The sequence below is a fragment of the Centroberyx affinis genome, unplaced genomic scaffold (genome assembly GCF_046629955.1).
Source record: "Centroberyx affinis isolate AG114_WGS23_722 - 3 ecotype Tasmania unplaced genomic scaffold, CSIRO-AGI_Caff_v1 ptg003479l_1, whole genome shotgun sequence".
NCBI classification, from domain to species: domain Eukaryota; kingdom Metazoa; phylum Chordata; class Actinopteri; order Beryciformes; family Berycidae; genus Centroberyx; species Centroberyx affinis.
In genome coordinates, this window is record NW_027281438.1 from 65,630 (window position 1) to 90,301 (window position 24,672).

General features: G+C 40.7%; 2 protein-coding genes across 2 annotated transcripts in view; both read left to right on the forward strand.

Annotated features, from left to right (window-relative positions):
• The window catches only part of LOC139661226 (NACHT, LRR and PYD domains-containing protein 3-like), a 91,757-nt gene that overhangs the window by 49,004 nt on the left and 18,081 nt on the right, over positions 1–24,672 (forward strand). Inside the window, exon 22 of the mRNA XM_071539635.1 lies at positions 1,156–1,236. Within this exon, the coding sequence (XP_071395736.1) occupies positions 1,156–1,236 (81 nt within the window). The remainder of the gene's footprint in view (positions 1–1,155; positions 1,237–24,672) is intronic.
• On the forward strand, positions 1,949–17,404 carry LOC139661227 (cytolytic toxin-beta-like). The gene is made up of 8 exons (XM_071539638.1): positions 1,949–2,036; positions 2,338–2,393; positions 3,928–4,019; positions 4,572–4,711; positions 5,263–5,442; positions 5,834–5,891; positions 15,766–15,812; positions 16,062–17,404. The coding sequence occupies exons 1-8, from the start codon at positions 1,949–1,951 to the stop codon at positions 16,586–16,588; spliced, it is 1,188 nt and encodes a 395-aa protein (XP_071395739.1). The 3' UTR covers positions 16,589–17,404.

Below are 24,672 nucleotides of genomic sequence, written 5' to 3' on the forward strand. Positions count from 1 at the left end.
TTCCAGTTTTGTGTAGGGTGATAAGAAAGTGCTGCCTCCCCATGTTTTGTTCTGCCTCTGGGGACGGTCAACAAACTCTGCTGGAGATGAATGCATGGATCAGCTTGAAGATATTTCACTATTTCCTCTCCTTGCAGCATCAGTTGCTAAAACCTAAAATAGCAGAAAGGACTTCTAAGATTCTGTGACAAACTGAGACAAACTGTCAAACTGAACCAGCTGAAGCCACAGAGCCGAATCGATCGCTGGGCCAACTGTTTGCATTTGAGACAGTTACACTTTTTGCCAGAATTTGACTGCATTGTCACCAGTGTTAATTTCGTTGATGAATAATTTGTGTCATAATTTACGTCATTTTTTCATTGACGAAAACGAGACAATAACTAGCTTAAATAAAAAATAATTAATGATGACAAAAATTATGAAGAAATGTAGCCTATTGACATTTTCGTCAACGAATAAAAACGAGACAAAAAAGTTAGCAGGAGATTATTTGGGAAGAGAACCAAACAGAAGTAGTCTCTGTGTGGTCTGTCGCTCGGTCTCTCTCCCCCTCTCTCTCTGTCGCTCGGTCTCTCTCCCCCTCTCTCTCTGTCGCTCGGTCTCTCCCTCTCTCTGTCGCTCGGTCTCTCCCTCTCTCTCTCTGTCTGTCTCTCTCGCTCGCTCTCTCATCGGACCCGTCTGCCTCCCATTGCACTCGCGGGCGTGACGGACACTTTTTCCATGCCAAGAATACGGCCGGCTGAATTCCCAAAAAGAAGAACTAACAGTTATTAACGTCAGTCGGAATATAGCTGAGTGTCCGAGATTAGCAGATTAGCTGTATATAGGTGCTAGTCAGTATCCACTGAGTGGACTGATATTAACTATTAACTTTTTAACTCTGACTCTGAATTTTTGCTCTAAACTAAAGACTAGACTAAAACTAAAACAATTCAGATGACTAAAATATGACAAAAAATAAATGGCATTTTAGTCAAAAGACTATGACTAAAACTAAATCAAAATTTGCTGTCAAAATTAACACTGATTGTCACAACTATTTTCACAACTGTATACTAAAAAACATCTACCTATGTACCTTGTTTTGTGTGTGTGTGTGTGTGTGTGTGTGTGTGTGTGTGTGTGTGTGTGTGTGTGTGTGTGTGTGTGCAGGCTGTCAGGCTGTCTGCTCACAGAGGAAGGCTGTGCTTCTCTGGCCTCAGCTCTGAGCTCCAACCCCTCCCATCTGAGAGAGCTGGACCTGAGCTACAATCATCCAGGAGCCTCCATCCTCTGGTACAACATGCTGACCACCAAGCCCATGGTGAGGACACACACACACACACACACACACACACACACACACACACACACACACTCGTCCAGATAATGAGTGTGTTTACTTGCACACCAATGTGTTCTCTCCTCTTCTCTTCTGTTCTCTTCTCTCCTCTTCTCTTCTCTTCTTCTCTCATCTTCTCTCATTTCTCTTCTTGTGTCCCTTCTTTTCTCTTCTGTTCTCCTCTCTTTTATCTTCTCTTTTCTCTTGTCATCTTTTCTCTTCTCTTCTTTTCTCATAGCTCTTTTCTTCTCTCTTCTTTTCTTTTCAAGTCAAGTCAATCTTTCAATTAACCAGCTTTACTCGCATGAATGTCAAAAACAATATTACCAAAGCAATTAAATATATGAAACAATCAATGTAAATCAAAGAAGTAAGTTAATCACCATTTAAATAGATCCTTAAATATATCCTAAATCCTTGTATCAGTGTATGTTTTTGTGTGCGTGGTTGAAGCCTTCCATCTTCTATTTTCTTCTTTTGTCTTTTCTTCTTCTCTTCTCTCCTCTACTCTGCTGTTAACTTCTACTTCCTGTGTGTCTCCTGTACCACAACCAGAATTAAAACCAAAACACGAAGCAGAATTAAAACCAAAACACGAAGCAGAACCACAACCTCATCCGAACCATGACATCCAGCATGAGTGCTAGTACCAGAACCAGCACTACAACCACAACCACCATCAGAGCCACCACTAGAACCAAAACCACAATCAGTACCAGAACCATAACAATGACCACAACCAAAACCAGAATTACAACCAGAACCATTGCAACCACAATCAGAACCACAATCAGAACCTGAAATAGAACCCAAATCACAACCAGAGCTACAACCAGAACTAGAACCACAACCAAATTCACGAGTTACCAAAGTTACTAAAATACATTTGTCCACATTTATTGTACTTGGAGATTATAGCAAATGCCTCCACATCACAGATATGCATCATCTTCCTCTGTGAACTAAGGATGGCCAGTGAGTGAAATATAAAATATAAATGTGTATCTCTACAGGCGCCGAAGCCCAGAGGAACCCAGAGGCCCAAATCCCTTGGACCAAGTTCTGCAAGGTGGGCAACAGTCGCAGTCCAACACAGTTTGGTTTGGTTTGGTGTTTCCTCTGCAGGAGAAATTACAAAAATATCTGTCTATCAGTTTGTTTTTTAGCAAAAACAAATCTTGCTGGCTAGCTAGCATGCTGACGCTACCTACCAAGACCGTAGCTAACGTTAGCTCTTCATCACTGGAAAACCCTTTCCAGCTTTTAGTGGGGTTTTTTTCATTTAGTTCTGTCCATTTGACGAATGCTGAGCTGATACTGATCCAGTATCAGAACGCTCAGCACAAGTTTCTTTTTGGTTTCTTTCTTGCAGGTGGAGGATCAGTAGATGTAGAGTCTGACATCATTACTGCTAACGTTTTCATCCTCAATTGCGGATTGTAGCTTTAATGATAAAAGCGAGAAGAAAAAAACCCCACAAATTATGCAGGTGAGGTAAGAAACCTCTAAGGCAGGGCTATTCAATGATATTGTTCAGGGGGCCACATTGTCAGAAAGCTAAGGGCCCAGGGGCCGGACATTTCATTATGTACACTTGACACAACGCGCCACCACGTTTTCAAAACTTTTATTTTGCTACATTGCAAAAGTAGCCTAATCATAATTTAAAAAAGAAAATAAATAGGCATACTTTAAGTAATTAGCTTAAGTGCTTAATTTAATTTTCTTTATTTTTTTCTTTGTCTTTATTTACACATATTTCTCAGTCCAGTCGCTGTTGAATTGACGGTTTTCGGCATCAACTTTTCTTCAGCGTTGATAGTGACACTGATGATACGATAATTTGCATATCAATATATAATGCTGCACTTGTTATGCGCACCGCTGACCTGGGCCAGTTTCGGCGTACGCCGGTAGCAATTACAAGTGCATCCGGACTATGTAGAACAGGATCTGGTTTACAGTACACAGGAGCACTCTGCTGGTTTGAAGGATTTATTGTGGCAAAAATGTCCGTTGTTCGCGTTATTTTTTTTTCTTCAGGTTTCAAATTTTATTTATTTGTAAACAGAACTGATCGGCGGGCTCGTCTGACTTGATTGGCAGGCCGGAGTTGGCCCGGGGCCGCCAATTGAATAGGCCTGCTCTAAGGGCTTGTACAATACATTTCACCTCAAAAGAACTCAATGACACAAAGAACTTTTGTGTCATTGAGTTTATGAATGGGGTAATCTGTCTTTTGATGCCATTTTTTGCACTAGTGTTATTTAATTTATTTTTATTTTCCTAATGTATTCTTATTTTCCTGACTTGTCAGGTATGCATTTTGGTATACATTTTCCTTTGCTGAGTTTTGATCATTTAGATTGTGTTATCCAGTTCAGGTGGGTCGTCTTTGGAGGTGAGATGTTTTTAGCACTAGGTTTCTTTGACTCAATTATTCTTCTTCTTCTTTGCAGGTTTAGGGTTAGCAATTCATTTTATGAAAAACAACTTTTTCCTCTTATCTCTTATGCTTTATTATGTCTGTGCCAAACTAAATACCTAAGATGTAAATATTATGTAAAAATGTGAACATGAACTTATCTTTTGTCTGGGAGCAGAACATCAACGAGAAGAGCTTCCCGTTCTGGTTGTGGATCGAAGGCATCCTGGACCTGATTAAAACACACCTCCTTCCCCTCTGGAACGACGGGTTAGTCCCTCAGTCTGGTTGCCGCTAACATGAACGACCTCAAGATGCTGCTGCTATTTTTTTGTATTTACTTGCATCTTGAACCCGAACCATTCAAAATCTTGTCGTGCAGCAAGAATCATTTGGTCGAAAACGGTTTCTGATGCAATGACTTCCTCTGTGATTATATTTAAAACAGACCAATGTGAAAAATAGACACTCAAAACTTTGATTTTGTTGTTAAAATCAACACTGAATGTCAGAACATCACCCTACTGCAGCAGCAGTTCACTTTCATGTGTCCTCCAGCGCACCAAGACCAAATTTAAAAATAAGATGATATGATAAATGATACAACAAACAAACCGTCTTGGGTGGTGCAGCATTGTGACCCTGTATATTAGGATGCATGTTTGATCCATGTATCGCTCTTATTTTGTAAATTTGGTCTAAAGGCCACATGGATATGGAGAACAGCGCAGCAGGGTGAATGGTGAACTTGGACATGGAGTGTTCAAACTGGATTTTAACCACAGAATCAGAATCTGAGTCTCTGTCTCTCTGTCTCTGCAGCTCCATCATGGGTTTCATCAGTAAGGAGAGGGCGAAGGCGCTTCTGAGTGACAAGTGTCCTGGGACTTTCCTGCTGAGGTTCAGCGAGAGCAGCAGAGAGGGAGCCATCACCTTCACCTGGATAGAGCACGATGTGCATGGTGAGCAATGGGAGGAGGAATAAGACTGTGTGAAATTGCATTTCCTCGACCACATTTTGTGTGGATTAAAAAAAGTATAAAGCCGTGATCAGATAGGAGCTTTTTTCTCCTGCTCAAACACAAAGTTCAGCTTTGAGCGTCACAAGTAACAGAGAACTATCTAATCAGAGTTAGAAAGCTAACCTGAAGTAACAAGGAGGATAACGTTGAAAATAAAAGGAAGTTAGCGATGGCTCTGCCTGCTGTTGAAGCAAGGGTCTGTTTTCGCATTGACATTATGTGTGGCACGGCTTAAAATGAAGCATGTTCAACTTGATGGAAGCATTTTTATAATGTTAATATTTTGTTTTCTCCATGTTATCTCAATGGAAAAATCATAACTGGTCAAGTAGGGATTCAAAAAGGGGTTGCTGAACACTTTTTGAAGGAGTTCCTCAGGGAACCTTCTGGGGGTCCCCTGTGTTTGCAGTCTGGACAGGACAAACTCACCATTATACTGACGAGAAAGCTTTTCCTCTTCAGAGTCTGATCATGCATCTCTCTCCTCCTAGATAAGCCAGTCTTCACCTCAGTGGAGCCGTTCACAAAGAGTGACCTGACCGCCGTCTCGCTGCCGGACATCATCCACACCTACAAGGTGATGGCCGCCGAGAACATCCCAGAGAACCCCCTCCGCTTCCTGTACCCCGACATCCCCAAGGACGAGGCCTTCCGGAAGTACTACACAGAGAGTAAGTCCTGCAAGGCCCCGGGCAGCTGTTTACAAAATGTATAACGAACATACTTATACATATGAAGAGTTTATTCCAAAAAACTAGATATCTATTTTGAAAAAAACCCCATTATCTTTAGTTCATCATTCATTATCTCTAAAACATATCCAAGATCCAGTTCCATGAAGATCCATGAACTAACTCTTCATTTACATACATATATACATATATATACACTTTTATTGTTTAGGCATATTGCCTTTTATATATTGTTATATTGTTATATATTGTTGTTTTATTGTATCTAATGCAATTTGTAAGTTTGTTTAAAAAATTGTAATAGAGTGTATTATTAATTGTCATGAGACTTTGAGGTGAATTTGAATCTTTGTGTAATCGACTCTTCCAGAGCCCATGGACACAGAGAGTCTCTACAAGAAGACGAAGTTCATATCCGTCTCAGAGGAGTAAGTAGAGAAAACCTCAATCACAAAAAACATTCAGGATAAATTATGCAATGTGTTGAATAAATCAAGTGCATTCTCTTATTTACATTTACAGTAATGGGAATTATTTAATAGTAATCATGGAAATAAAGGAAAATGAAATTGAATATATAATTTCTAGTTTTATATCACTAAATGCACGTCAAACACTTTAAAGCACTTTCATCCTAGATTCACCATGAAGGGTTTTCCAAATCAGAGGGATGTCAGTGGTAAATTATGCTAATGTAAAGTGTCTTTGAGTACCCTGAAAAGCACTCTACAAATAAAATTTATTATTATTATTATTATTATTATTATTAGATATGGAGATATCCCACAATGGAAAAACAACAAATATACAAACATACAAACACAGCCCCCTAAGCACAAAACACAATACACAAATCCAAACAGGACAAAATCTGCATCTGCATCCATTAGTGCCAAACACTGTATATTTGATCTAGTTCATAAACCAATAGTTTGCAATCCATATAGAGTAGAGTATGAGGTAGTGTTGTAGTACTCGAGATCGGTCTTGGTCTCGAGACCGGTCTTAAGACCACATTTTGCTGGTCTCGGTCTCGTCTCGGACTCGACTGCATTTTTACTCGGTCTTCACTCGGTCTCGGACAAAGAGGACTCGGAATTTTATTTCAAGACCAGTCGAGACCACAAGTGCAGTAACATCGTTACCTGCCGGTGCATTGTCTGACTCTGATTTATTTTTTACTGTGATTGGATATAAAACTTTCCCCTTCAAATTGCAACCGATAACTTGGCTTATTTTAAGTTTGAAAGTTTATTAACCATTAAACGCTGCCTCACCCCCCTCTGAGCTGCACCAAGAAAGAGAACGCAGGATACAGGAGGAGAGAGCACCATGTGTGGCTGAGGAGGAGAGAATGAGAATAGTACAATTTGCCTACAGAAATCACAGAGAGTTTTGCAAAACAGTTCTAAGAACAAACACTGAGTCTATACAGGCACATGGCGCGTTCAATTCAATGCGGTGCATTAAAGCATTGCGACACAGTTATCGGTTAAATTATAATTTCACTAATGTTAGGCTTAAATTCCACAAGGTAATAACGTTACCGTTAAAGTCTGTAGTGCAGCAGAAGACGTGTTATCAGGTTACTGTTTATACCGTTACTAACACAGGAGAGTAAATTGTGGAATTTTAAGTTTCACTTTGGTCTGCACAGCGGGGCTCTGGCAGACTGAGTAGGGGAGAGCGGGGCAAGTTGTCACATTGGTCAAAGTCAAATCACTATAACATAAAAACAATTTGTAGCCTATACATGACAGTAAGTTTATGTTTCTTCTCATTTCAGGAATCAAAATAATTACACATTGTGACATAAAAGCAAGGGTCAGCTATAACCTGATAATAATTGTGAATGTTTTAGTGAAGCTCTGTGCTCAGGGTGTTTTAACACTTCTGTTTCATTCTGCCCACTGTCTTGAGCCTTTCCAAAGGTCAGTGAAATCGAATTGCAATGTTTCAAAGGATTGCCTTCTGTCACCGAGTACATACTGTACATCCATTTGTATTTTACTTAAATTCCTAAATGATGCTTTCTTTCTTTTTGAATTTTAGCAGAGAAATTGTGTAAATGTTGAGCCATCACTCTGATTACATGGTCTTGAAAATGGACTCGCATTGGTCTGGTCTCGGTCTCGACTCGGTCTCGCCCCCCTTCGGTCTTGGTCTTGACTCGGTCTCGCCCCCTCAAAGTCTTGGTCTTGACTCGGACTTGATACGCTCTGGTCTTGGTCTTGACTCGGTCTCGGTTTAGGTGGTCTCGACTACAACACTAGTATGAGGAATTTATCTATCATATGTTACTTTTCTCCTCCTATCCCATGCTTTAAAGAGATATTCAGAGAATGCAAAAACATATATGTTATATATGTTATGCTATATATTATGCTATGCCATGCTATACTATTCTACACTATACTATACTATACTATAGGGCTGCACAATTAATCGTATTAAAAACGCGATCTCGATTCATACCTCTATGTGATCTCATTTCTAAATGACAATGATTCTGTCGCATGTTCATCAGGGACATCTGTTGCATCATACCAAGCGCTCCTAACAAGATGACAACACCGTTTCACCACGTGACAGAATGCGCACATGCAGAGCGGGCAGAAGGGAAAACAACTCCAGAGACAAAATGTAAAACAGTAGACACACACGGGAAACACTTGTTCAAAGGTCGTGTTCTAAATAAAAGAAGAAGAGAGATGTAAGTCCATTGTTTTTATAAGTGTTGGATTCATCAAGCGTTTGAATTAAGCTGTTTTGTCTGTTAAAAAATAAGCTCATATCTTTGACAGGCCCAATGCATTGCCACACGGTTATCAATTAAACTAATTCCACTAACGTTACTTAAGTACCAGAAGGTAATGATGCTACCTACCGTTAACGTTTGTAGGGCAGCAGATTAGGAGTTATCAGATTACTGTTTACATTAGTGATGCGCTGGTCAGGTTTTTTTTTTACCTGCGACCACCCGATCCGACACATCCGAACCCGCCCGACACATTTTCATACACATAAAACAACGACCCGAAACTGATCCGCAACTTGAAAAAAAAAGATTCAGGAAGCCAGGTAATTTCCCAAAGACTCCTGTAACTAAGGCTATACTTAATGCTGTGCTGCTGTGTGCACATAATGAAATGTATGTCGGAATAAACCAGCTGGAGATTGGAGACGTTTATTCCGTTAATAAAATTTAAATTTCACTGTAATTTAGTCTATAGCCTAATTACATTGTGGGTGTACTGTCTGAAGCCCATTTGACCCACAAAGTTGATGTGACAGTCCCATTACAGGCATTATCATATTTTTTGTTGTTTCTGTCTGTATCAAGCAAAAGAGTGCAGTAAAAAATTATATTAAAAATAGTTTTGCTTAAAAATCGTGAGAGAGAATCGTGATCTCAATTCTAAGCAAGAAAATCGAGATTCTCATTTTATCCAGAATCGTGCAGCCCTACTATACTATACTACACAGTACTATTTTATACTATACTATTACTTTACATTACTATACTATACTGCCATGCTGTACTATACCATACAATGTGTTATAGGGCTGTATGTTAACTTATTTTGCACATAGCACTGGCGCTACAGAGGTTGATAGATTTGTAGCACAGGCCACAAAATTGTAGCACGCGTATAAAACGTCTGCTACCAAAAAACAACCACAAGTAGTGCAGTTCATCACATAAACAGGTATGTGACTGGCAAGGGACATTCATTCATACAGGGCACACAAAATACAAACTTGAACAAGAAATGTTTTCAGACAAACATTTTCTTTATTTGCCCATAATGGTAAATTGCAGGGACATAACAACTGTAGGCTATACAAAACATCAATATATTACGCTTCAAATTAGGGGTGTGAATCTTTGGGAATCTCACGATTCTACTTGATTCCGATTCTTGGATGTCCGAATCGATTCAGAATCAATTCTCGTTTCAAAACCGATTCTCGATTGAATGAATAGAAAAGGGGGCACTATTTTCAGTCTCTTGCTCCAGTATACTGTGTGCCAACCATTCACTGGTGTCCTTAGTCCACTGAAATACAATATGAAACATAACTGGCAATTAAGATAAATGGTCTGCAGCCTTTTTATTATTAAAAAGTTAACTGCATTAATTAATGAATAAATTAATTTGAAAGCATCTTACAGTCTCCTGCCTGTATGAGAATAACAAATTGAGGGGGAGGCGGAGTGCTCCGCTGTGTTGTTATTAACGTTCAGTCTCCAGCAGAGCAGCCTCTCTGCACCGCGAGCTCCGGGGAAAGCCATCGCTGTCCAAGACGCTGAGCGGGCGCTGGGTTTTTGAGGTGAAACTGAGCACCGAGTTATTTTCTTCACCTCAGAGTTAGTTTAAGTTGTTTAATGCTGCAGTGTGTGTTGGTCAGCTGGTCTCGTTTGTTACTGCTGATCGCACAATATAAGCTGTAGACTGTCTGCGGGTGCTGCACTAGGAATTATGGGATTGTTCCCTAGGAATTGTGGGAATTGGTGTTGGATGTATGGACTCTACGCAGCCGGGGACATGATTTTTAATCACACGATAGACTACAACTACCAAGTACAATAGCGATGCACCATCGAGTCACCACACACACAAACAAACCCTCACTTCACACAAACAAGCGGCTCCACACACACACGCAAAACTGTATCACACGGGTGTAGCTGCGGTAAATTCATTCATCGCACAGACCGATTTTTTCGTTTTTCATATATAGAGTATAGTAAATATAGAGTAGCCTATAGTAAATGTTTTTTTGTTTGTTTCTTTTGTTCACTCAGGGATTTAGATAGAACTCTGGTCGCGAAGATAGTTTTGTTTGTTGTTTTGGCCTTTGGTTCACCTGAAGTCCAGCTTCATAGACTGTAGGAAATAAGTGCAGTCTAGCTTCACTGTCTATAAACTACGCTCACTGTGTGTAGCAATAAATTGCTCACTTTTGCCTTTCATATTTGCTCTCTGTTTCTGGTCCTTATGTTGCGCTCTCTTTCCCCTAGACCGGGGTGTAACACATAGTACAGTCCATCATATGTCACACTTCACAACACCGACTCCATATATGATCCTCTGCAAGCCCCAAACCCCCAAAATACAGACAGCCGATACATTTTTATCACTTTTATTGAACATTTTGTCTGTGAATAAATATTTCGATTGCCTGTGACACCCAGCTACTGACGGACATGAGAGCTGAAGCGGTATAAAGACACATGAAGAAGAAACAGAACGACACCAAACACAGTACATTCAAAACACTTCAGTCCCAGGCTGAGCCGGACCGACACTAATGGATATCACTGAATATCAATTACAACAGCTGAGTGATTGATCGGCAGGCTGGGGTCAATTCATTTGATCAAAGTAAAGTGAAATCCCTATTGCTAGCTGTATCTCACAATCATTCATTTGCTATTGCTAATAATTATGTCTTCATATATTGCAATTTTTTGGGTTTAGTAATTTTTTGCTCCTGGAAAATGTCAATCAAGGCTATTTCATAACTGAAATAATTGTAAATGAATTAATCCCAACCCAGGGAGCTGATAGTCACCTACTGCTCAATATTTCAACAACATTTGAATTCTAGATTGCAGTTATCACATGAATGTTGATTGCCTGGTTCAGGCGTTTTAAACTTGCAGCACAAGAAATGCAGAGAAATTGAAGCACAAGAACATCCAGACTTCTCCAACACGCTAAAAACACACAATCCACCTTTTGACAAAAAAAAAAACAAACAACCTAGTTGAAGTGCACAGCTTTTCAAGTATGAAAGATTCTTCTGCACATAACAAGTTTGTGCATCAACCGTCTCGGCATCAAAAAGAGCTCCAACAGTTTGGATTTTAGTGTCAGGCTTTCAAATCGCTCTGGACTCTTTTCACCTTAACGAGTGGAAACAGACTGCTGTTCAGTGAAAACAATCTGAGAAATGTTCCAAGTCCGAACCATCAGAAAACACACAGAGAGACTCATCGCTGCTGTGGGGTCAGCACATTATTTCCTAAACGTCAGATTTGCAAGATTTTGAAAAATGACTATTTTAACGTTGAGAGCAATGTTTTAAATATAAAGGCCACTGGACTCGAAGAAATATATTTCGCATTTGCGGGATTTGAAATGAGACTTTCACTGTCTGATAGCACAAACAGACCAGAATACACGTGAGATTTCTGGCTTTTAAAACTCACTTTCACATTGCTAAAATGTGACTTTGTGTCGATTACAGGCCTGAGCTCCAGGCGTATGCTGTACATAAAAACGTTTTTCCTGAATTCAAGCAAAAACATGAAAATGAACTGTTACAACCCGGCTCACAGGAGTAACAATGAGGGGAGACATACGCCAAAGTAAAAGTTAAAACAATGATTTATTAACTAAAACTAAGGGGTAAACAACACAAACTACATCAAACGGAAAGAACAGAACAAAATGTGGTGTATAGGTGAGGAGGGAGAGAGCAACTGATGGTCAGTTGTACCCTGCTCAACCAAATTGGCTGCAACCCCCAGTCCTATTACTTGGAAATGCTAAAAGTGTGCTTTAGTGCATCTACCAAACTGCTCCAAAGTAGGACACTCATCTCCAAATTCACTTCCATATTTGAACCAATGAGAATCAAACCTACTGCCATGGTGGCAAACAAAACCACAATGACATAGCAGCCACCCAAAAAGCTGCACAACCATGTACAACCCAAGGTAACTCGTTGCCAAACAAAGCATAGTGCTGGCCACACCAGCACGATACAAAGATACACTTGCACGCCAAACCAAAATGCTACAAAGCAAGAGCAGGTAACTTGCACCAAGCCTTCAGGAAACACTAGCAGTATCCAAACTCTCAAAGCTCACAATGCCTACCTATACAATTTCTCAGTCCTCAACACCAGCCACATCACAGAGCCACAAGAAACCTAATTAACAAAAAAACAAAACAAAAGGAGGACCAGACATGGCTACAGTGCACCCAGCAGAAATGGTCAGGCAGCCTACTCAAACAGAGCTTCCCCACTAGCTACCTAACCAGTAACTAGCTAAATACACCAAGGCCAAACACTTATCACGGTCCCCACCAACAAACCTCTCCAGCACTGGCGGATGCCAGAGGTGGCTCTCCCCTCATCAACAACACAAAACTACTGGCACATAAATGATACCAGGCAACCAATGAGACAGGAAAAAAAAAAAAAAAAAAAATGACCAGCGGGGACATACAGTAATCCAAACCATAGTACAGACTAAGTCAAACAAAACCAAATACTGACGTATAACTCCCCAAAACATTACCATTATGGACATATGAATCCCGGACGAGCCCCCATATGTTACAACCCAGCTCACAGGAGTAACAGTGAGGGGAGACATACGCCAAAGTAAAAGTTAAAACAATGATTTATTAACTAAAACTAAGGGGTAAACAAACAACATCAAACGTAAAGAACAGAACAAAAGCTGGTGTATAGGTGAGGAGGGAGAGAGCAACTGATGGTCAGATGGCTTTTTAAAGCCCAAGGAGTTCACCAGCCCCAGAGCCGGTGAACACCGAGCCAGGAGAGTGGGAGGGTCGCCACATGAACTCAGGCTTGTTTTGTGTTGTAAATGTCAGAGTTTGTTGACTTGTTAAACCTTTACAGTAATCCAGCGGTTCAGTCTGGCGGCAGCTGGTCGTAGTGGATCGGGGGAAACTGCTGTTAGCGCTGGCAGTGTCTGTTTGATATGTAGAGACTGAAGCTTCACTTGATGAATCGGCAGGAGCACACAATCTGAACTTTGGCTGTTTTTTTTGCCCGTTTTGGGGCATGTCTAATATTATCTGGGAGTTTTGTGTAGCGTGATAAGAAAGTGCTGCCTCCCCATGTTTTGTTCTGCCTCTGGGGACGGTCAACAAACTCTGCTGGAGATGAATGCATGGATCAGCTTGAAGATATTTCACGATTTCCTCTCCTTGCAGCATCAGTTGCTCAAACCTAAAATAGCAGAAAGGACTTCTAAGATTCTGTGACAAACTGAGACAAACTGTCAAACTGAACCAGCTGAAGCCACAGAGCCGATCATGGATGGATTACTGAACGGGCCGACCGGGCACAGGCCCAGGGGCCCGAGAGCTCAGGGGGGCCCCTGAGCCAGAGCCTGATACATGATGATGCTGTCACTAACTTTACATTTACTGCCCTGCAGTCAAAGGGCTTAGTCATTTATATCAACACCAAAGCCCCAAACTTCCCCCTATGATAACCTAAACATTAGTTTTGAAGGTGTCAACATGGCTCTGTCACAGTCAGTGTTCCCCTCAGTTTATCTATAGCGCTTTAGCAGTAAAGCACTGCATTATTGTCCAAAGGCCTTGTAATGTAAAGTCATGGTTTACCAAGACCCCAAAATGTTGTTTTCCACTCCTGATCTGTCAGTAGGGCCCACTGACTCATATACCATGCAGCTGCTGTGTGGCCAGACAGTAGATTTTGGGGCATTGCAGGCAATCAGCGGCATTTTGCACTTTAAAATATGTGTTTTAGGCCTAGAATAATATGTGTTGCACCTTGTAATTCCATTGTAATTGTTTATTTAGTTTTCTCTCCCATAAGTGCAATAACAAAAAAAGATAATAGGCATAGCAATATTATATACCCAATCAGAGCATACAATAGTTTTTTATGTTCATCTCACTTTTACATTTAAAAAACAGTTTTGAATATGAATTTGAATCAGTCTTTAATAGCCTAGTATCCTACATATGTTATCATCATCTTTCAAAAAAGATAAGCTTATAGGCTTCCACTTTTATGTCCATCCTCACTAGATTAACGGGTGTGTTAGGTAAGACTATTTCATGATTTGTTTAGCCTTCAGAGGTCTACCTGTTGTTGCTGTTTAAATTGCAACATGACTTGCAGTCAGTTGTTAGAGACTTAAACAGATTCCAAAACTATATTCAGATAGGTGTCTTTCTAACATGCTGTTGGCTTTGAGTGTGTAAATTGTGAGCTGTAAATCCTGAGTTGAGATTCAGGTGATATTGTGCGATTGGCTCTGCGTATACTTTAAAACGGATCCCCTTTATTAAAACACTGAGGAGAAAACTAGTAAGAGCAGCTCCTGACCACAGCCAGGCCTGCTGTTCACAAGTGAAACAACGATTGTGTCTCATAAGGAGAAGCTTCTCTCACCTGTTGTCAGACAGTCTGTTCCTTCTGGAGGTGAGCAGCAAACTTCCTGAACTGAACAGCCGCTCCACAGGCGCTAGATGGGGTCGGGGTTTTGTACTTCATGTAAATGTTTTGGATGTTTGCGAACCGGTTGAGGGTCTCAATTCCAGATCCTCCTGACCTCAAATAATCCATCACTTCTTCTTCTGCTGAGTAGCTGTTTGTCCACCAGCGTCCTGCTCTGAAATCCAGATCTCTTGTTTAGTCGGAGTGTGTTTGTCGTTGGCAGTGGAGGCTCCTTGTCGGGTTGTTTTTCCCTGAGTTTCACGTTGCTGTGTTGCGTATCAAATGCTTTGAAAAACTGGATGTTGTGTTTTTCTCTGTGGAAAGAGTTTTGCTGCCACACAAAGTTTACAACGGACGATAATGTTCTTTGATCCTTGACTGAGATCAGTTCAAAGTAACGGGAAAACTTCCAGCTGCTGAAAGTCTGCGTCTCTCCCTCACCCTCCAGCTTTTGTTTTGCTTTTTTAGCGAGTAGCGACGTAAACCTGCTGCATGTCCTGAAGATATGAAGAAAAAACCAAACAGGGATTTGAAAAAATAAAAACCTTTGAACATAACACAGTAACCGAGCGTTACTGGGATTAGAAACTGTAATGTAATTAAATTGTAATCCCTTACACTACTGTTACTAAAAAAAGTAATCACATTACTGTAATGCGTCACTGAGTAGCCTAACGCGTTACCGCCCAACACTGGTGCCCAGGGGCCGTTTGTCTCATAATCCGCCTATGGAGCCGATCACTGGGTCAACTGTTCGCATCTGAGAGAGTTACACTATTTGCCAGAATTTGACTGCATTGTCACAATGCTATTCATAATGCACACTATTTTCACAGCTGTATACTAAAAAACATCTACCTATGTACCTTGTTTTGTGTGTGTGTGTGTGTGTGTGTGTGTGTGTGTGTATGGGTGTGTGTGTGTGTTTGTGTGTGTGTGTATGTGGTGGATATGAGTGATGTTGTATGGAAAATCAGAAAATCACTTTTCAAGGTTATGAAGGTTATTTGTTTCCTTTATGAAGAGATTATGCTGGTCTGACTTTATTTAACCCCACAGTGTGGACCATGGTGGAGAGCAGAGGTTGAAACCAGGTCTGAGGAAGTGTAAGTGTGTATTTAGTTTTATATTCATGAAAACAAAGCAGCACACATTCAGCTTCTACTTAAATAGAAAGCTCATGTATGACATCTATTTATTCAAATCCTACTGTGAAAAAAAGATGGCTGACAAAATGTGTCATCATGAAACTGAAAAAATGAACAGTCAATCTGTTAATAAATCAACAGATAATAAACACAACAGGTGTATTAGATGAGAAGCTGCTGCTGTATTGTGTCTTGTTCTCTCATCAGATGCCTGTGAACTCACACTGGACCCAAACACAGCACACAGAAAGCTCTTCCTGTCTGAAGACAACAGAAAGGTGACGAGGGTGGAAGAGGAGCAGCCATATTCTGATCACCCAGAGAGATTTGACTACTGGAGACAGCTGCTGTGTAGAAATGGTCTGACTGGTCGCTGTTACTGGGAGGTCGAGAGGGAAGGAGAGGTTTCTATAGGAGTGACTTACAGAGGAATCAGAAGGAGAGGAGAGGGTGCTGACTGCTGGATTGGAGGGAATGAAAAGTCCTGGAGTCTGTTCTTTGGTAACAGTTACTCTGTCTGGCACAATAACAGAAGAACAGACATACCTTCCCTCTCCTCCTCTGGTTCTAACAGAGTAGCAGTGTATCTGGACTGGCCTGCTGGCTCTCTGTCCTTCTACAGAGTTTCCTCTGACACACTGAGCCACATCCACACCTTCCACTCTACATTCACTGAACCACTCTACCCTGGGTTTGGGTTTGTGTTTGGTTCCTCGGTGTCTCTTGTCAGATAGAGGAGGGAGAGAGAAACACTCAGTCTGCTGACCAAAGACAGCTGCTGAAATGATAGTTCACTCGGACAGGATCTCTCTCACACACACACACACACACACACACACCTACATCTTAATGTGAGAATAGTAATGTTTGTATTTTCATGTGATTACTTTACTGTAAACAAACATCCATCAGTCAGTGTAAACAGAGTGTATTCTGTGTGTTGGGAAACTGAACAGGGTTTTAACAACACACACGTACAAGAACGTGAACATTTTATTGTGAAAATGAAATGAATGAGAAATGAAACCAGACAGAATCGAGTCTGTTGTTGGTGATTGACAGGTTAAAATATCTTTCTTTTGCAACTTATTATTTTTAGCAGTATTTTATTCTCATCTCGTCATCCAAAGCTAAACATATAATTAGATTACAATTATCCTAAAATAAATACATTTGTTGTTCTCTTGTGTCTTTGTGTTTTGAAAGTATATCTCTGTACTTATGTTTTCTATTCTTAAATGTAAAGCACATTGTATTGCCTTGTGTATGAAATGTGCTCTATAAATAAACTTGACTTGATCACTTTTCAGCCCAAATAAGGGATTGTGGCCCCGCCCCCTTTCAGTCTAGTAAAATGATGTTAAAGCCTTTAACTGTCCAACACTAATATTGACTGTTTCTGCTTTCAGGTTCCTCTGTTCTGCTTTTCTTTATTAGTTGAGCTGATTCTGATGAAAACAATAAAAAATCTCTACAGACTGAGCTCAGCATTCAGCATTTCATCTGAACAACATCCACAACATGGCTGTTAAAGATGTAAAAAAAAATGTAATTATTAATTATTATTTCACCCATTATAAGAACAGAATGATTTGTAAACAAAAACAAAACTGGATCTGGAGAGAATCTGAATGAAACACTTGAGAGGAAAAGAGGCTGAACAAAGATGTCAGAGACTCAGATTCACAGATTGATGTTTAGGATCAAAATAAAATAAAATATAGGTGCAAGAAAATGTATTCTCAGCCAACTAAGGTAATGCAGTTGGACCGTTCTGTTTTGGTGTATTGAACCTATAGATTTTTTTTTGCAATTGGAGTAAAAATCTCTTTTTTTTTATCAAGGGAGAACTGATCACGAAAGCAGCATCCAGGTAGTAAGATGTCCGAAATAGATAGAGGTAAACTCCACTGGACTTAAAGAGTGTCAGTCATCCAGGTAGCAAAATGTCTTCAACTCTTCATTTTAAGTCCACCCTAACCCTAACCCTAACCCATAAAAGTTGTAAAACACATTACAAAATGTATTCACCTTGTAGAATTTGGTTATGAATAATAATAATATTAATAAGTCTGATGACGCTGACAAGTCAAGTGAAAGCATCTTATGAGAAAACTATCAGCGCTTCAACAATGACAAGGTTTATTAGATCAGTCCATATTGATATCAGCTGCTTTGAAACTAGACTTGGTTTATCATCCTTTTTATACATGGTAGTGGTGTGTGTGTGTGTGTGTGTGTGTGTGTGTGTGTGTGGCTGGCTAGACGAAACAAAGGACTACTACTATTTCTAACCTGTGATGTTTAGGCTATCTAATGAAAACGGTTGCAGTTGACAGAAATGGTTTTATATAGCAGATCACTTCATTCCCATTGCAGACACAAAGAGAACAACATTTAATTTCTTATCAAATGTAGCACCAACCAAGTGATAAACATTTTATTTTGCCAGTGTAAAAGAATATTACATTGGTCACTGTGAGTGACCAACCCCCACTATAATGTTAACTCATCACTGATACACACACACACACACACACACACACACAGTGATTGACAATAGTCTTACTGCTACCATTTTCCCTATTTTTTAATGTTCCCTATTTATAGCTGTTGCTTCTCTCAATGCAATTATATCATGTTATATTATATTACAGTCACCCACTTGACTGAGGGGAGAATCAAAAAGTTGACATTAAACTTATGTGCTTCTAATGATAATGACATTGTCATGATTGTTAATTTAATATTATTAGGCCTAATCATTCTTATTCTTACTTTTTACTTGTTGTGAATGTGCTTTTGCAATACTGTACTGTAGATGGTCATGCTAATGGTCATGCTGGTCTCCACCGCTCCCACACACAAAGCGGGCAATACACTCGATCTGATTTTGACTCAGAACTGTTCCACGGCAAATCTGACTGTCACTCCCCTACATCTGTCAGACCACTTCTTTGTTCAATTCATGGTTTCCTTGCCGGAACATCCTCACGTTCCGCCGCAAATGGTCTCCTTCAGACGGAACCTCCGGTCCCTCACACCGGCTCGGCTCTCCGATGAGGTCACGGCTACCATGCCCCCTCATAATGAGTTCTCCTCACTCCATGTCAATGAGGCTACAGACACACTCTGCTCCTCACTAGCTGTCTCTCTAGACAATCTCTGCCCACTCTCATCTAAACCTGCTCGTAAAACCCCCACTAGCCCATGGCTCACCGGTGTCATCAAAGAGCAACGGGCGGGGCTCAGAGCAGCGGAGAGAAAATGGCGCAAATCCAGTGATCCCACTGACCTCACTGACTATCAAACTCTCTTGTCGGCATTCTCCTCCCATCTAAAAAATGCCAAGACCACTTACTATCAGGATAAAATCAGCAGCGCCAAGGACGCTCGCAAATTATTTTCAGCTTTTAACTCACTCCTCAAACCTCCACCACCTCCACCCTCAAGTTTGCTCACGGCTGACCTCTTTGCATCCTTCTTTACTGATAAGGTTTCTACCATCAGTAATCAGTTCTCTGAGCCTGACCAACTCAGTCTGCTGCCACCAGCTAACAGGACCTCACTCCTGTCCTTTTCCCATCTCACTGAAGAGCAAGTCTCCAAACTACTACTTGACTCTCGTCCCACTACCTGTCCGTTGGACCCCATACCCTCCAACCTCCTGCAGGCCATCTCTCCCACACTTATCCCTGCAGTCACACACATCATCAACTCCTCACTCTCAGCGGGTGTGTTCCCCACTGCTTTTAAGCAAGCCCGGGTTACCCCGCTACTAAAGAAACCTACACTCAACCCATCTCAGGTTGATAATTACAGGCCGGTTTCACTACTCACCTTTCTTTCCAAAACACTTGAGCGGGCGGTCTTTAATCAAGTCTCTGAATTCCTTTCTGAGAACAACCTGTATGATCCCAACCAGTCTGGCTTCTAACGCGGTCACTCTACCGAGACTGCGCTCTTGTCTGTAGTAGAAACACTGCGATCAGCTAGAGCTGCCGGTCAGTCCTCTGTCCTACTGCTACTTGACCTATCGGCCGCCTTTGACACGGTGAACCACCAAATCCTCCTCTCCACACTCGCTGAGCTCGGCTTCTCAGGATCTACCCTCTGCTGGTTTGAGTCCTACCTCTCAGGGAGATCCTTCAGAGTGTCTTGGAGAGGGGAAGTGTCTAAATCCCACTACTTGTCCACAGGGGTACCTCAAGGGTCAGTGCTTGGACCCCTTCTCTTTTCATTATACACCACCTCATTGGGTGCAGTGATCCGCTCACATGGCTTCTCTTATCATTCATATGCTGACGATACCCAGCTCCTCCTGTCGTTCCCGCCAGACGACCCCACAGTCTCGGCGCGGACATCGGCATGCCTCGCCGACATCTCGGCTTGGATGAAGGAACGCCACCTTCAGCTTAACTTGTCAAAGACTGAGCTCCTTGTCATCCCAGCCAGTCCCTCTATACAACAACAAATCAGCATCCAGCTCGAATCAACTGAGCTCATACCCACAAAGTCTGCCAGAAACTTGGGTGTCATGATTGATGACCAGCTAACCTTCAAGGAGCATGTGACTTCTGTTACTCGGTCATGCCGATTTGCTCTATACAATATCAGGAAGATCAGACCCTACCTGTCTGAGCATGCAGCACAACTCCTGGTACAGGCTCTTGTAATATCACGCCTTGACTACTGCAACTCCTTACTGGCAGGGCTCCCGGCATGTACGTTCAAACCTCTGCAGATGATCCAGAACGCGGCGGCGCGTCTGGTCTTCAACCAGCCCAAAAGAGCACATGTCACTCCGCTATTCATATCCCTCCACTGGCTCCCAGTTGCTGCCCGCATCAAGTTCAATTCCTTGATGCTCGCCTACAAAACAATAACCAAAACGGCTCCGACCTACCTGAACTCCCTCATTCAGGTCTACGCTCCCTCCCGCTCACTACGCTCTGCCATGGAGCGGCGCCTGGTGCTGCCACCTCAGCAAGGCCCTAAGTCTCTAGCCAGACTCTTCTCTTCTGTGGTTCCCCGGTGGTGGAACGAGTTGCCAAACTCCATTTGATCCGCAGAATCCCTCTCTATCCTTAAGAAAAGGCTAAAGACCCAGCTCTTTAGCGAATACCTCCTTTCATAAAAAAAAAAAAAAATTGATGCACTCTATGCACTACCTTGTAGCACTCCCTCGTAGCACCTATGTCCTGTTGGACCAGAACTTAGCTCTATAGCACTTACTCTCGTTGTTCTCTCCTATCTAGAAACTTGCTTGTGTTGTATGCAAATCTCATGTGTAAGTCGCTTTGGATAAAAGCGTCTGCCAAATGTGAAATTGTTGTAAATTGTTGTTGTAATTGTTGTAATAATGCTGAATTGAATGAATGCCAGCTGGCCTGAGCAGCTTGTCTCTCTTCTTGATGTTGCCTCCCCAGCACACCACAGCATAGAAAAGGAAGCTGGCAACCACGGACTGGTAAAACAGCCGCAGGAGTTTCCTACAGATGTTAAAGGACCCCAGCCTCCTCAAAAAGTAGAGCCGGCTCCGCCCCTTCCTGTAAAGCAGTGGTTCTCAATGTGGGGTCCGGGGACCACCAGGGGTCCTTGAGGGCATCGCAGGGGGTCCCCAGCAAATGATGAATTGTTAAACTTCATTATTTCATTTACAAGAACAATTATAGAATGTGAAGAATGGCTATTTTGATCATAGTTTCTTGGTTATGTCTCCACCTACAATAAAGATAGTTATGGAGTTCTGGGCAAAATCATATCTAACATTGAAAATATTCTCAGATTTGGGTCTGAGAGACAAAATCTCATCAAATGGGTGTCCATGGCCCTAATGTGTTCTAAATTAGGGTCCTTGATATGAAAAAGGTTGAGCGCCACTGCTGTAAAGAATGTCCATGTTCTCTGACCAGTCCAGTTTGTCATCCAGCTGCAGCCCAAGGTACTTATAGGTCCTGACCACCTCCACATCAACCCCCTCAATGGAGACTGGTTGCAGGCGTGGCCCAGGCCTACGATAATCCACCACCATCTCCTTGGTCTTTGGTCACACAGATGAAAACAATCAACGCAATGATCCTCAAACAGAAAACAGTCTATGCTGCCCCCAAGCGGTCATCAGAGGCAGCAGCAGTAACTCTCTAACACATTTACATTAATTAACCCCTTAATTCATGCAAAATCCATTTAAAATTAAATAAGGGAGTTATTAATGGAGAAGATCCCATCGAAACCTCCGTAAACACACCCTAATCTTGACTCCTGACTTTCTAATTTCATGAAAAATTCAGGGAGACAGGAACTTTCCATTAAATAACTCATTAATAACCTGTAAATCTGCATTAAAGGCATGAAAAATACCTTAATTACTAGCGTCTCTCTGAACCAACCCATGAATAAATCCCTTACATGATACTGAGCTATGTTATTTTGTTAATGTTTATGGAATTGAGAAATTAGTTGTTAATATGTGTGTCCAAGCAAGCATAGTTAACATAAGTAATAAAATTGTATTGGTTTATGGAACACAGCAACATAAAAAATTAAAAAGCAAATAAACTGAGAAACAAACAAAACATTATCAGTGATGACAGAGTCTTCATTTTTTCACAATGTAGAAAAAAATGCAATTAGGCTGTAAAACATCTGGGCATTTTGTATTTATATGTTCTTCATATATTATTTATTTATTTATTAACTAATTGATTTAGTGTTTTATTTATTTAGCCTTTTTGTTCATTTGTTCACCTTTTAAGCTATCCATCTCTCCACTCATTTGTTTGTTTGCTGTTTGTTTGTTTGTTTGCTTGTTTGTTACACTCCATGTAACCTGAAGAGTTTCACTCTGCCGTAAAGTTAGTCTGCATTTCATTTAAAATGTTGGCTTCATGAAGCTGCAGATAAAGAAAGAAAGAAATGTGGCTACAGTTGACTTGTAAACTCATAACCCAGATACAAAAACAATGATTAATTTAGTCATGTGGGAGTTCAGTGGAGAGAACAGCAGACAAACTGGACAGTTTCTAAAATTCTGCCTTTACACAAAGCATAATAAATGAAATATTGGCAATTCCACACAGTCAAATTTCCAAACCGACAGCAGACTACATCGTCATCACTCAGATCATCAAATGGTGATGAATGTGTCAACAGAGCCAAACCTCATCTACAACTTTCTCTCCTGGAGCAGAAACACACAGTCTGGCTACATGTTCTGCCCAATGAGGTATTCTGTTTTGATGCATTTCTTTGCTTGGGCTCTTTGGTGCTAAAAAAAATTAAAAATAAAAATACGTGCAGTGGAAAAGCGGCGTAATACTGCCGGAGTCTGTGGGATTTTTCCACGTAGGCTACCCCCCTCCCCCTCTCTCCCTCTCTCTGATTTAGTTTCACTTTCATAAATCGGTGTGGCGCAGATAATTTTCTCCAACAAAAGGTATTGTAACCAGCAGTTTACATGACAGTTTACAGTGTAGGCTATTTTACTTTACTGACTCCATCGCAGTAGATCTTTTATGTGACTGTTACCGCCTGCTAGAAATAGAGGAAGTCTACAACTCAGCCGTAAAGGTTTGTCTGTCTGAAAACCCGATGTTTAGCTTCAAAACAACTCGCTCTAATAACGGTTTTTCCAACATGTTACTGTTAGTGGTGTTTATGTTGAAAGTCTACTAAAAGTAATAGTACACTGTAAAAGAAAACTTATTGTTTCAACTTAAAAAAGTTACATTTGTAAGTTGACTGACGTAGTACTGAATAGTTAGGTCCAAGATCATTAGTTAGTTGTTCTAATGTAGAAAATCTAACTGAGTGAACTTAAGACAATAAGTTCAATCAACAAATGTCTAGTCATGCTGATTTGTGTTTCCAAGTTGAATGCATTAACTGACGAACTGAAATTCAGTGTTATTTATTTTTTCACAAGGTTTGCTAGGTTTAAGTTCCAGTTCCTCTTGTATCACATGATTATTACACAGTTCAGTATATAGTCTGCAGCTGCAATACACTTAATTGTAGTAGATTGTACTTGCCATGTGCATCACAGAGAAACTTACTTCATAGATAGTAGATTTTATCATTTTTATTTTTTTTAAATCAGAAATTGACCTATGATTCACCAAACATACATACATAACAAGTCTCTATCTGTAACTTCATTCAAACCAAAAGAAGGAGGAAGAGTTTCTGGAGAGTTAAACCGAATGCAATGCATGCTGGGAAGTCTGCTAATAAACTAACAGTGTTGAGTTTAGTGAACGCTTTATAAGCTGTTCTTTCAACTCATAATTTTAAGTGGCAAGATGGGAACTCATGATTTTCAGTCATGAAGCTCATAACTAGCACTTTTAAGTTGAAATTGACAAACACATCTATATACATTGTGTTAATGGATGCACTATGAGTTTTTACAGTGTAGTTAGTAATTAGTTGTGTTGCTTTGTGCCTACAGGATTGAGGGAAAACCCTTCAATTCCCTTTGACTTTCAGTAGCATTTTGACCATTTATTAACAAAAACCAGAAGTTAGGTTTCTTAGAGAAATTCATTAATGATGTGAAAACTATCTTTTCATATATTTAGGCCTAGGCCTACTGACTTCCTGACCTCCTGCGCTTCAAGGCAGATCGGGCCAAGGCTGCAGCAAGACAAACACGACAGCTGTAACAACATAAAACAATAGGCTACATAAGTTAAAATACAATAAATGCCACTTTAAATAAAGTGCAGACTTTTTGTTTTATAGCTGTCATTTTGTGTGAAGTCAGAGTTTAGATCTACACGATCGCTCTGTCATTGAATTTTAAAGCAATATAAAT

Excerpts from the sequence above, each read along its gene's own strand:
- LOC139661227 (XM_071539638.1), top strand. The coding sequence starts at position 1,949 with ATGACATCCAGCATGAGTGCTAGTACCAGAACCAGCACTACAACCACA. Across the intron at positions 5,443-5,833 it reads CCGGAAGTACTACACAGAGA|AGCCCATGGACACAGAGAGT; the intron begins GTAAGTCCTGCA and ends CGACTCTTCCAG. Across the intron at positions 5,892-15,765 it reads TTCATATCCGTCTCAGAGGA|TGTGGACCATGGTGGAGAGC; the intron begins GTAAGTAGAGAA and ends TTAACCCCACAG.